The sequence below is a fragment of the Elgaria multicarinata genome, chromosome 9 (assembly GCF_023053635.1).
Source record: "Elgaria multicarinata webbii isolate HBS135686 ecotype San Diego chromosome 9, rElgMul1.1.pri, whole genome shotgun sequence".
Lineage (NCBI taxonomy): Eukaryota > Metazoa > Chordata > Lepidosauria > Squamata > Anguidae > Elgaria > Elgaria multicarinata.
The window spans coordinates 6,292,804-6,306,509 of NC_086179.1; the positions used below are offsets into that span (position 1 = coordinate 6,292,804).

A 13,706-nucleotide genomic window follows, 5' to 3' on the forward strand; every position below is an offset into this window, starting at 1 on the left:
GTTTCATGGGATTGACCCCATTGAGTTCTAGTATTTTGAGAGACGGAGAAAAATGTCTCCCTATCCACATTCTCCACGCCATGCATAATTTTGGCCACCTCTATCATGTCTCCCCTTAGCCTCCTTTTTCCCAAGTTAAAAAATCCCAGTTGATGTAACCTTCCCTCATAGGGGAGATGCTCCAGCCCCTTCATCATTTTAGTGTAGAAAAGAGCAACTAAAATGATCTCCCTTTTGTGATTGTAGCCTTGTTCAATTGCAAATGAACTTCTTCCCATTGGGCTTTGCCATTTCATCCTTTTCTCCCCACGAAGGCGCAACTCCTGGCTTGCATTGGCCTACATAGTTTTGGGAATGAAGAAGTGCTATCAAGCTAATAAGGCTTCAAGAGCCAAAGTTAACCTTGTCCCACTTTCCTATTCCAAGACAGGATTCCATGCACTACTAAAGGTCCACTCCATCATCCAAATTGTAAGGGATCTGTGTTGTGCTATATTTGAGCTAAGAATTCCCAAATGCCTGCTCTCTGGTGCTCACTGAGATCCAGCCTCTACTTTAATGCTCATTCCAGCACCCTGAGACCCCATGTTGTTTCTTAATATGCAGCGGCGTAGTATCCTCATTTGAAGGAAACTGAATGGGATGGGGAAAGCCAGGGCTGGTTCACACATGGATGTTCATCACTTGATGACTTGCATGTGTGAATGGACCATCCCAGATCAAACACCAGTGAAAGAACTTTCCGGTCACCTCTCACCTAACGCTTTTCAATGGAACCAGCTGACACATTTCACAAAGTGTTGAATAATCAGGTGGTGGTGATGAAAAGGTGTGGATGAACCAGGGTGACGTCTTACAAGGTGTTGGTGCGTTCTACTTCTTAAAGTTTAGACATCCTTTAATTTTCTCTTGTGCGTCTCTTCTCGTTCCACAGCAGCGACTCTGTTAATTTGCTGCTTTTGTTTTCCTTCTGAGAGGTCCAGGCAATTGCTTTTAATTGATCTGTTGAAGTCAGCCAGGAGAATTCGTTTGTGATTAGGTACCTTGCAGCCTCCACTTACTATGCATACCTGACCTTTTCCTTTGTTTTGTTATACTCTTAAATTTCCTAGAGCCCTGAAATGTTGGAAATTCAAATTGCTTTGTGACACCCCCCCTCCCCCGGTGAGTTTCCTCTCTATTGGCTTCATATTCTTCAGCTCCCTCTGGGCAAATGAGTGGAGTGAATTTGGGGCTTCTGAAACCCATCATCTCCAAGGAACCCCAATATATTAGGGATGGTTCTAATCTTCTCAAACCTGGCCTTGGTCCTGTTGGGCCTGTGCCAGAGATTTTGGAGGTGCCTTCTAAAATGTTTGTTAGTGTGAGTTGTTAGAGTTGCTGTTCTTCAAGTTTCAGCTGCTCCTCCCAGATCTCTAGAATTCACTCTGAGTGAAGTAATACATGCATGTTTGCTCTAGTGACCAAATACATGAACATTAAAGTATCTTAGCTGTCATCCAGTAATGGGCTGGATGAGGGCCAATAAACTGAGACTGAATCCTGGCAAGACGGAAGCCCTGTGGGTGAGTGGTTCCCGAGTCCGGGAGGCAGGCTCATTGCCTGTTCTGGATGGGGTGGCCCTGCCTCTGAAAGAACAGGTTCGTAGTTTGGGGCTACTCTTAGACCCATTTCTGTCGTTGGAGGCTCAAGTAGCCGCCATGGCTCGGAGTGCCTTTTACCATCTTCGGTTGGTTCGCCAACTATGGCCTCTCCTGGACAGGGATAGCTTGACCACAGTGGTACAGGCATTGGTAACCTCAAGATTGGATTACTGCAATGCGCTCTATGTGGGGCTTCCCTTGAAGCTGCTCCGGAAGCTGGAGCTAGTGCAGAATGCTGCAGCTCGGCTGTTGTCTGGAGCTGCCCCTTTCCAGCATGGAACTCCTCTGCTGAGGGAACTGCACTGGCTGCCTATTCGCTACCGGGCCAGATTGAAGGTTCTTGTACTTGTGTACAAAGCCCTAAACAACTTGGGACCAGGATGCCTGAGAGAGCGCCTTCTCCCTTACCAACCTGCCTGGTCATTGAGGTCATCCGAGGGTCTGCTCCTGGTGGTTCCACATAGATCCATCCTCCAATTGGAATCCACCAGGGGAAGAGCCTTCAGCGTGGTGGCCCCCCTCCTGTGGAACTCCCTGCCTCTGGAGGTCAGGCAGGCGCCATCCTTGTACTCCTTTCGACGCCTCCTGAAAACATCTTTATTCCAAGAAGCCTTTCCTTAATATGCAGCCTTGGATCTCTGTTTTTGCTTCTTTTAAATTTTGTTTTAACTGTTTTATTCTGTTTTTATTTTCATTTTATCTTGTACTCCGCTCCAAAATTTTTCATTGGGGAGCGGTATATAAATATTCTAAATAAATAAATAAATAAATTTTATGTACTGCAGCTGGTAAGGTTCTTTATGTACTATTGATAATGTATTATAGGATTATTGCACTTGGCTTCACAGGAGTAGGCAAGCGGGTTCCCTCCAAATGTTTTGGGCTGCAGCGCACATGATCCCTGACCGTTGGCCATGCTAGCTAAGCCTGATGGAACTTGTAGTCCAAAACATCCTAAGGGCACCTGTATGTTTTGAACCAAGGAACAGCTACTGTCTTTGTTTCCAAATCAGTGTGGGTCATGAACATGGCATTTATCATGTGAAGAAGAGTGCTCAGCAGTATATAAGGGAAGTACGCTCTGATTCTTCCGGAGAGAATAGAGAGTGCGGAAAACAAGTTAGATTGTAAGAACCTTCGTGGCTTGGCTAAAAGGACCAACTAATCCAATGACTTGTTTCTCACTGTGGCCAACCAGTGTGTCCCCTGGGTGCCCACATCTTCCCTGTTTGTTCTGATATACTGCCTCTAAACATGGAGGCTCCATTAAGCTTTCATGGTCCGTTCTGACACCTTCGGAGGCATGATTGCAGCCACTGAGCTTTCCCGGTGGGAGCACCCCATATGAACTCCCTGCCCCAAGACGTTAGACTTTCTACCTCTTTGTCCATCTGAAGACATCTCTCTTTTCCCACCACAGACTTTGGCTCTACTGCTGTCTCTGCTGTGATGTGTGGTGTTCTTTAATACTGTCCGGGCATTTTTCTCCTCTCATTTTTCTTCTGATGCAGTTTTGACATTGGGCCTGTTCAGAAGACACCTTAAACCCTGCTGATTAAGGCTTTTGGTGTCTTGTGCGATGAATTTTGCTAAACCCTGCTCGCTCACTAACCACAGTCAGACCTGTCTACAGCAGGGTTAGCGGCTCTAACCATGGCTTATAGTGTTGTGTACGACAGCATCGTGCTAGCCCCAGAGAACCACAGTATCGCTAAGCACAGAGCCTGAAGTGTCATCTGCTGTATTGTATTTTTATTGATCGTAATATTTTTGGCCTGTTTTTGTTAACCATCTTGAGTGCCTCACATGGAGAAGAAATTGTGGAATAGAAATTTAATTATAAATTAGAATAAACAACAAATTTGGGCAGACCAATACACTATTTTCATCTATGAAATTATGGAGGGTCTGGAAATCTTTATGGGCGAAAAGTGGAAAATTTTCTCAAGTGGAGAAAATTAATGGCAAAACTTGCCCAAAGTTGGAACCAGATTCAAAATACCTTCCTGTGATCCAGTTTTCATATTGTCATACCTCTGCTGATTTACGTATTGGGCAGTCAGCCCCCAAAAGTGGGCTTATCTCATCTAATCTTTTGAATGTTTAAAAATATGAGAATGTTGCCCATTAATTTTTGAATCTAAGCCCCAATTTTTGTTCCCAACTTTTTCTTTTTTCTTTTGGAAAAGTTATCTAGGTGGCAACAACTGTGAGAGTTAGGATGCGTCTTGCACATTTTTATGTTTCTATTTATATGCTGTTTGCTTCATAAATTCATGGTTTTGTTTTCTGGATTTACATGCTTCCAGGAGATGGAAATTAAGGTAAGCAATACATTCAAGAATTCCAATCAGCAAAGTAGAATATATATATCACAGACAACAAAAGCTATGTGCAATAATAGTGATTCCCAAGGAGCAGAAAGCCTGGCTAGGTAATGGGAAAGGGAAGGAGCAAAGCCACAAATAATGAAGGGGATAAGTTATAAGCGAATAAATTATTCTTGGGTGGGTTCATGCAGGAATTCTCAAATGTTGTCAGAGGTAAGCCTCCTTGGGTGTAATAAAACCTCCTTGGGTGCAATAAAGCCTCCTTTTTGGCCTCCTTGGGTGTAATAAAACCTCCTTGGGTGCAATAAAGCCTCCTTTTTGGCCTCCTTGGGTGTAATAAAACCTCCTTGGGTGCAATAAAGCCTCCTTTTTGGCCTCCTTGGGTGTAATAAAACCTCCTTGGGTGCAATAAAGCCTCCTTTTTTGCTTCCTTGGGTGTAATAAAACCTCCTTGGGTACAATAAAGCCTCCTTTTTTGCCTCCTTGGGTGTAATAAAACCTCCTTGGGTGCAATAAAGCCTCCTTTTTGCCTCCTTGGGTGTAATAAAACCTCCTTGGCTGCAATAAAGCCTCCTTTTTGGACTCCTTGGGTGTAATAAAACCTCCTTGGGTGCAATAAAGCCTCCTTTTTGCCTCCTTGGGTGTAATAAAACCTCCTTGGATGCAATAAAGCCTCCTTTTTTGCCTCCTTGGGTGTAATAAAACCTCCTTGGGTGCAATAAAGCCTCCTTTTTGCCTCCTTGGGTGTAATAAAACCTTGGGTGCAATAAAGCCTCCTTTTTTGCCTTCTTGGGTGTAATAAAGTCAAAATACCATAATTATAGTAGCTCTTGTCAATCCCTCCAAACGAGAAGGAAGCAGAATAGATGGACTGGGCTACAGAAGCCAGTAGTGTGACACTGTATAACACAGCTTTATATTTTATGGAAGAGCCCAAAGCTCCGTGGTAGAGAACACGCTTTGCATGTAGCAAGCCCCAGATTCAATCCCCGACATCTCCACTTAGAAGATTTCAGGGCTAGGAAAGATCCTACCCGCCTGAGACCGTGGGGAATCATTGCCAGTTGGGGAAGTCATCACTGGGCTACACAGACCAGCGATGTTACTCCAAACATGGCAGCTCTTTATTAGAAGAAGCATAGAGCAACAGAGAGGTTTTCAAAAAACAGAGGAAAGACCCAAATGGTGCAGGTTGCCCGGGGGGTGGGGAGGGAGAGGAGTTTATTGAAGACCCTAGCAACATCTTGGACTTCTCTAAGGGGTGCTCTTCCCCACTTTGAGAATGCGAGATATACTCTGCCTCTTAAGTGGGTTTCTCAGCCTGCTGTATGCGCAGATCAGACATACCATTGGGTTTCTGGTCTGTTCTTTGCCCTATTTCTGGTGGTCGGGTGAGGCAGTTTAGGAGTGAGGCTTCATTTCCTTCAGCTTCCTCTATGGTTTTGCCCGGACAAAAGCATTAACATAGACAGAGGGCCAGATTATTCTCCAAAGGCCTGCTGGAACAAAAAAGTTTTAGCCTGCTTCCGAAAGCCCATCAAGGAGGGAGCCAGCCTAGCTTCCCCGGGAAGAGAGTTCCAGAGCACTGGAGCAACCACCGAGAAGGTCCTCTCCCATGTTCCCACCAAACACGCCTGTGAAGATGGTGGGACTGAAAGAAAGGCTTCTCCAGAAGATCTCAAAGCACAGGCAGGCTCATAAGGGAGAATACGGTCTTTCAAATAACCTGGACCCGAGCCATATAGGGCTTTATAGGTCATAACCAGAACTTGTGCCCGGAAACAGACTGGAAGCCAGTGGAGCTGTTTTAACAGGGGAGTTGTCTGCTCCCTGTAACCAGCCCCGGTCAACAATCTGGCTGCAGCTCTTTGAACCAGCTGGAGTTTCCGAACACTCTTCAAAGGCAGCCCCACGTAGAGCCCGTTACATTAATCCAGTCGGGATGTAACTAAGGCATGTCTCACCGTGGCCAGGTCCGACATCTCAAGGAACGGGCGCAGCTGGCGCACTAGCTTTAACTGTGCAAATGCACTCCTGGCCACCGCCGAAACCTGGGCATCCAGGCTCATGCGCTGTGTGAAGAAGTCCTTCATAGAATCATAGAATGGCAGAGTTGGAAGGGGCCTATAAGGCCATCGAGTCCAACCCCCTGCTCAATGTAGGAATCCACCCTAAAGCATCCCTGACAGATGGTTGTTCAGCTGCCTCTTGAAGGCCTCTAGTGTGGGAGAGCCCACAACCTCCCTAGGTAACTGATTCCATTGTCGTACTGCTCTAACAGTCAGGAAGTTTTTCCTGATGTCCAGCCGGAATCTGGCTTCCTTTAACTTGAGCCCGTTATTCCGTGTCCTGCACTCTGGGAGGATCGAGAAGAGATCCTGGCCCTCCTCTGTGTGACAACCTTTTAAGTATTTGAAGAGTGCTATCATGTCTCCCCTCAATCTTCTCTTCTCCAGGCTGAACATGCCCAGTTCTTTCAGTCTCTCTTCATAGGGCTTTGTTTCCAGACCCCTGATCATCCTGGTTGCCCTCCTCTGAACACACTTCCTTTTATTTGTCCTGGATCTCCCACCCATTAGCTTCATGGGATGACCCCATTGGGTTCTAGTATTTTGAGAGAGGGAGAAAAACGTCTCAAGGCATCTGAAGGCATCAGGCTGGGGCAGGTTGCTTTATGGGGTCTTCCTTATGACCAGCAGCCATAACAGCATGTGAGGCTCAATGTGAGAAAATAGGAACTTGCACACCGGACAATTTAGTCTTCTGTTCTTCGTTCCAATGTTACTCTTTTCTGCTTCTCTGTGCCTTGATTCTGCTTTACCCTCACAAAACCTAAGCAGTGCACAAATTCCAATTGCCTAGGACTGATATGACAATACAAGTTCTGGTCAAAGTAGAGCAGTTTGTTTTCATGAAATGAAATGCCTGTGTTTGTTAGCTAGACTGTAAAAATGTATATTTGAAAAAATGATTAGATTGGCTCTTCATTTACATAGAAAAACCTTTAACGCAGTGAGTCGAGCAGAAGGCACCATTTCAGGTTTTTTAGATTTAGCTGTAGGATTAACATGCTTATACAGATTATTTAATATTATCCATTGTTGTCAACCTTCCAGATAGTTTTGGCTATTGGTTGTTATAGAAATGTAATTGGTGATGATGATAATGATGATGATGATGATATCCAAGTTGTTCTTTTTGATAAACTTAGATTTAAAAAAGTACAAAAATGATTTAATTTATTTTTTATCCACCCTGGTTTGGGCTGACATTTCACTGGGATCCTAGAAGTGAAATGTTCCATGTCCTCTTACTGATCCCTGGATAACCATTCTATTCTCAAGGACTGTGCATTGCAAGCCTCATTTCTTCTAGGCAGTGTATTCTCGAAGGGAGGGGGGGGGGAGGAAACTAAAATTACCTCTTTGATCAGCAGTGAGGGAAACTTTGCAAGCAAAAATATTATTCAGAGATGAAAGACTAATGCTTTAGCTTAAAACGTGCGAGGATGTATCTGTCTCTCTCGTACCTACACTGCAAACATTAAAGCTTCCCCAAATTACTCGATAACTAGCGGTGGTTTTCTTGGAGCACTTTTGTGTTTAAAAGGATAATGATCCAGGCAAGCGTATAGCCTTTTGTAGACTTTCAAGGATTTGAGTAATCTTGCTATCTTGGGGAGGCATATCTATGGTACAATCCTAAAACAGTTTTGGCTAATGCAACTTGTTTTTGCCTTAGCGCCTGCTGAGAAATCATTGTAGTTCTGCACAGAAGTAGGAATGGGAATAATCAGCTTTGTCTGGTGTTGCAAGGGGGTTCAGTCAAGGAAATCTGGCCTTACTCCTGCTTTACTCCTACCTTACTCCTGCAGCACCATGGCAGCTTGCAAGCAGAGGAAACTACCAGTTTGATTTCACCTGCAAAGCAGCTCCAACACAGCCGATCAACCTTCTGCAGCCTGGTGCGCTCCAGTATGTTGGACTACAACTCCCACCGTCCTCAGCCATGTGGCCATGCTGGCTGAGGACGGTGGGAGCTGCAGTCTAACACATCTGGAAGGCGTCAGGCTGGGGAAAGGCTGCGCTGTAGATAGCCAGAGGGTAACACTGCAGCTGTTCCCCTGGTTTGCCGTCAGGGCCAATAAAGCTGCCGCCTTGCTCAGTGCAAAAAGCCGGTTGCCGCAGTACAGACTGCGTTGCGCGTTTACGGTATATCTCCACTAAACCATCTGCCTGCCTCCAGGCTAACAGCCCTGGTGAGGATGCCCATGTCCAGGGCCTGCGGATTCTCATGGCACCCCCCAACTCAGCTTGCTTTTGTGAGACAAGCTGATGATTCGTTCCCGAAATCTGGGAACTTTCTCAGTATGTGTGTGTTTGTAAGAAGAAATTTGCGCAAATTTCAGCCACAATTTTCACAAATTGATTTACACAAATAATAAATAAATAAATAAATAATATTTGGGAAATCCTTAAGCTGGACTTACTTGATCTGCATTACTGGAAAGCAAGCTGAAGTCCCGGGATGGGGGCATCGGGAGGGCAGGCTGACTAAAGCGTAGCAATCTTCACCCCCTTCCTGGACGGATTCCTCCAACATCCCGAAGGCCTGGACAGCCTTCTTCTCGAACAGCAATAACCTGGAAAAAAATCGCGGGGTGCCGATGGGACTTAAAACAGTTCAGAAGTGGTTTACACGTATAATATAAAAGTCACGTGTGTCATAGATGTCAATTGAATCTAATCGGACACTGACAATTCAGAAATTTGGTGTGAGTTGTGCATTTGACTACATAAACATCTATATTTACAGTGCTTTTATTCCAGCAATTTTCATTGCATGCTGGCCACCTCATTGTTGGTTTGAAAATCTGTGCGTTTCGTTTTGGAACCGTGGTAGTACCTGTCTTTCACTAAGGAATTCATTCCAGTGCTGTTTGCTTGACTCTTCCTCAATTCGTTTTGTATGAACTGTGGCACAGCTGTTGACAAACACAGAAATGCAACGGGCAAAGCACTTAAGCTTTCTCAATGCTCCGGTCATGATCTTATTAATATACTGTCTTGGGAGAGCCGTATAGGCTGCAGGCTTCCATCTCCATGTAAGAGTTAACGGGCATAATTTATACCAGACTTATGCTTTGCTGGGGTTTGCTTTTTCTTGATCCGGTTTTCTCTCTCTTTTGTGTGTGTGTGTGTGTGTGTGTTGTGATGCTTTTTTTAGGCCAAGCAGCTGGAAGAGAGAGACAGGGAGCTGAAGAAGCATGATACTTACTACAAAGAGCAGCTGGCTCGACTGGAAGAGAGGGTGAGAGAGCTTATTCTCTTTTAATGAAGGGTTTTGCTGTTAATTCCTGTTAAGCACTTAGGTTTTGGCTAGTTTTAAATGTGCAGAGCTGATGGGGAGCGCACTATGGCCTTTGCAACCAGCCAGGGCGGTCAAAGGAGACCAACTGGAAGGTTGCCACCCAAGAAGCATTGAGCAGGGGGTTGGACTCACTGGCCTTATAGGCCCTTTCCAACTCTACAGTTCTATGATTCTATTATTCTGGGTAGATTGTAGTAAAGTGAAGACCAACCTGGCCCCATCATTGCAGGGAGTTTGATTTCCATCCAGCCCTACTAAACAGAATTTTGCTGTAACTGACACTTGCCTTGGGATTGTAGGACTGATGGAAAGCCTGCTAGAGTCAGATCTCTTAGCTGGGGGCCTTAAAGGCTGCTGGGCATTGTGGGATAAGTCTCTCTGTGAGTGTGTGTATTATTACAACCTTTTGTAAGCCGTCTTGAGGGTTATTTGATTAAAAGAAAGGGTATAGAATCATAGAATAGCAGAGTTGGAAGGGGCCTATAAGGCCATCGAGTCCAACCCCCTGCTCAATGCAGGAATCCACCCTAAAGCATCCCTGGCAGATGGTTGCCCAGCTGCCTCTTGAAGGCCTCTAGTGTGGGAGAGCCCACAACCTCCCTTGGTAACTGATTCCATTGTCGTACTGCTCTAACAGCTAGGAAGTTATTCCGTCTTCTCCTTTGCCTCAGGGAGAAATATGTCTTGGGTTTGGCCAGAGTCTTATGCCCCCCCTACACTTACACAGTACTGTCAGGACAATATGACTGTGGAAAATGGGGTATGCGATGTTCCCCAAATTAACCAATTTTTCTACAGCTCCCTGGGCCACTTCCCACACTGTGCATGAGGATCATCCAACACTCTTGAGGAGATTTTGGAGGCTAGAAGGGGGCTCTAGAGGGAAAGAAGGATCTGTAAAAATCAATTTCACTAGATCATAAAGACTTATGTCAATGGATGCAGTCGGACAGATCCAAATGAAAACAGATCATGTATCCACTCACCAAACATAAGAACGTAAGAACTGTTACTTTCTACTGTTAGTTTTACCCTACCCTGTGCCTGCTTACCCTACCCTGTGCCTGCTTACCCTACCCTGTACCTGTTGGCATTCTCTTCCCCTCCTTATTGTTTTACTATGATTTTATTGGATTGTAAGCCTATGCGGCAGAGTCTTGCTATTTACTGTTTTACTCTGTACAGCACCATGTACATTGATGGTGCTATATAAATAAATAAATAATAATAATAATAATAATAATAATAATAATAATAATAATAACATCACACCTAGAGTCCATCTAGTCTAGCACTCTGTTCACACAGTGGCCAACCAGCGGTCAACCAGGGACCAACAAAGCAGGACATGGTGCAACAGCACTCTCCCACCCATGTTCCCCAGCAACAGGTATTCAACTTATAAATTAATAATAAATGTGTGAACCACGGCGAGGAGAGAGAAGGGCTTTGCAAACCAGCAAGCCTTTGGTCTTCTTCTTCATGTTTAGGGCTGATGTAAAGAACCCTCACAGTGACAACATTAACCTGTTTCAAAAAGTCCGCTCAAAATGGACAAGCCTGGGGACTTTTTTCAGAAAACGCGGAGGCTTGCATTTGGGCCAGCCTTCCTGGGAGAGGAGTTCCACAGTTGTGGTTCTCTTGTTAAGAGCTATTCTGGGATGCCTGGTCGTTCAGATTGGACACATGGGTGGTTCAGACTAGAGAGTAGTTCACTTCCGTAAGGGTGGTTCTCGTGTGACTTCTTGATATTTTTCTCCTGCCTAATATTTGTTATACTTTGGCTTTTTTAAATTTAAAGAACTTAAGGGGCTCATTATGGTGGGGTAGAATCACAGAATCATAGAATAGCAGAGTTGGAAGGGGCCTACAAGGCCATCGAGTCCAACCCACTGCTCAATGCAGGAATCCACCCTAAAGCATCCCCGACAGGTGGTTGTCCAGCTGCCTCTTGAAGGCCTCTAGTGTGGGAGAGGCCACCAACTCCCTGGGTCATTGGTTCCATTGTCGTACTGCTCTAACAGTCAGGAAGTTTTTCCTGGTATCCAGCCAGAATCTGGATTCCCTGTCATTTAAGTCCATTATTCCTTGTCCTGCACTCTGAAATCACAGAATCATAGAATAGCAGAGTTGAAAGGGGCCTACAAGGCCATCAAGTCCAACCCCCTGCTCAATGTAGGAATCCACCCTAAAGCATCCCTGACAGATGGTTGTCCAGATGCCTCTTGAAGGCCTCTAGTGTGGGAGAGCCCACAACCTCCCTAGGTAACTGGTTCCATTGTCATACTGCCCTAACAGTCAGGAAGTTTTTCCTGATGTCCAGCTGGAATCTGGCTTCCTTTCTTCCTTGTTTGCTTGGATAAGAACCAGCTTGGTTCTTATCTTTGATAAGATACTTTGATAAGAACCAGCTAAAAATCACAAATCGGATTGATTGGTTTTGAGTTTCCCAGAATTCTTATTCTGGCTCAACGTTAAGAATCCTCAAAAGAAAGGAAGGTGGGGAGAGAAAAAGAAATGTGTTGCCAGGAGAAAGCATGATAGAATCTCAGTCATTCTTCCCGCAATCTGTTATGGGGATTCTTAACATATGTTTATTTATTACTTATTGACAACATTTTTAAGCCACTCTACATCTAAAAAAGATTACCGAGCTGTGAACGAGGAGGAGCGGGGGGCATCAAAATACAAGGGATAAAAATATTTAAAGCCAAATTATGCTAATAGGACCACGGCTGGCCTTTTACTTGAGGAAGGCTTGCTTAAATAAAGCAGAAGCCCAAAACAGAACAACATTGGCACCTGCCTGATATCAAGTGGCAGTGAGTTCTACAGAGAGGTAGCCGGTGTGGTGTAGTGGCTAAAGTGTTGGACTGGGAGTCAGGAAATCCGGGTTCTAGTCCCCACTCGGCCATGGAAACCCACTGGGTGACTTTGGGCCAGTCACAGACTCTCATCCCAATTGGTCCGGGCCCGATTCAAAGTGCTGGTATTAACATTTAAAGCCCTAAACGGCTTGGGGCCAGGCTATCTGAAGGAACGCCTCCTCCCATATGTACCTGCCCGGACCCTAAGGTCATCCTCAGGGGTCCTTCTCTGTGAGCCCCTGCCAAAGGAAGTGAGGCAGGTGGATACCAGGAGGAGGGCCTTCTCTGCTGTGGCACCCCTCCCCTCCCCTCCTTATTGTTCTACTATGATTTTATTAGATTGTAAGCCTATGCGGCAGGGTCTTGCTATTTACTGTTTACTCTGTACAGCACCATGTACATTGATGGTTTTATATAAATAATAATAATAATAATAATAATAATAATAATAATAATAATAATAATGCAATGAGCTCCCTAAGGAGGTTCGCTTGGCACCTACATGATATGCCTTTAGACGCCAGCTCCCAGCATTTTAACAGTCTATAAATAAATTTTAACTTGGTGTTTTAAGTTTACAATTTCTCATTGCTGCCGTTTTGATCTGGTTGAGCTTTTATATTGTATTTTATAGTATGGTTTTATACTGTTGTTTTAAACGTCGAATGTTTTTAATTTTTGTGAACCGCCCAGAGAGCTCTGGCTATTGGGCAGTATAGAAATGCAAAATAAATAAATAAATAAAATAAATAAATACCTCACCTGGAGAGGAGGAGGATTATGTATGCCACCTTGGGTTCCTTGGAGGAAAAAAGGTGGGATATAAATGATAATAATAATAATAATAATAATAATAATAATAATAATAATAATAATGCTGTTGCTGCTGCTCTGCTCCGAGTGGATTCTAAACAGACCTCTGGGCAGGTCCGTGTGGATCCACCAGGTTCCTCATTCGGTATCCTCATTGACTGGGCAGGTTGATAAGGAAGAAGGTTAACTTTCAGGTATCCTTGTCCCAAGTTGTATAGATTTTATATACCAGTAACAAAACCTTAAGCCTGGCCCAATAGCACAGGGGCAGCCAGTGTACCTCCCTCACCAAAGGTGCTGATTTGACACTCACTGCAGCTTATGGACCCACTTTAAGAGCAGCTCCACATAGAAGATCATAGAATGGTAAAGTTGGAAGGGGCCTACAAGGTCATCAAGTCCAACCCCCTGTCCAATGCAGGAATCCACCCTAAAGCATCCCTGACAGATGGTTGTCCAGCTGCCTCTTGAAGGCTTCTAGTGTGGGAGAGCCCACAACCTCCCTAGGTAACTGGTTCCATTGTCATACTGCTCCAACAGTCAGGAAGTTTTTCCTGATGTCCAGCCAGAATCTGGCTTCCTTTAACTTGAGCCCATTATTCCATGTCCTGCACTCTGGGAGGATCGAGAAGAGATCCTGGCCCTCCTCTGTGTGACAACCTTATAAATATGTTGCAGTAATC

At 44.8% G+C, this 13,706-nt stretch overlaps 1 protein-coding gene across 2 annotated transcripts in view; it reads left to right on the top strand.

The window, feature by feature from the left end:
* CHCHD3 (coiled-coil-helix-coiled-coil-helix domain containing 3) overlaps positions 1 to 13,706 on the top strand; it is a 322,595-nt gene that overhangs the window by 184,196 nt on the left and 124,693 nt on the right. Inside the window, exon 5 of one of the 2 annotated variants that reach the window (XM_063134644.1) lies at positions 9,200 to 9,283. The exons of the other annotated variant lie outside the window; for it this stretch is intronic. Coding sequence (XP_062990714.1) covers positions 9,200 to 9,283 — 84 coding nt within the window. The remainder of the gene's footprint in view (positions 1 to 9,199; positions 9,284 to 13,706) is intronic. 2 annotated transcript variants of the gene reach the window in all.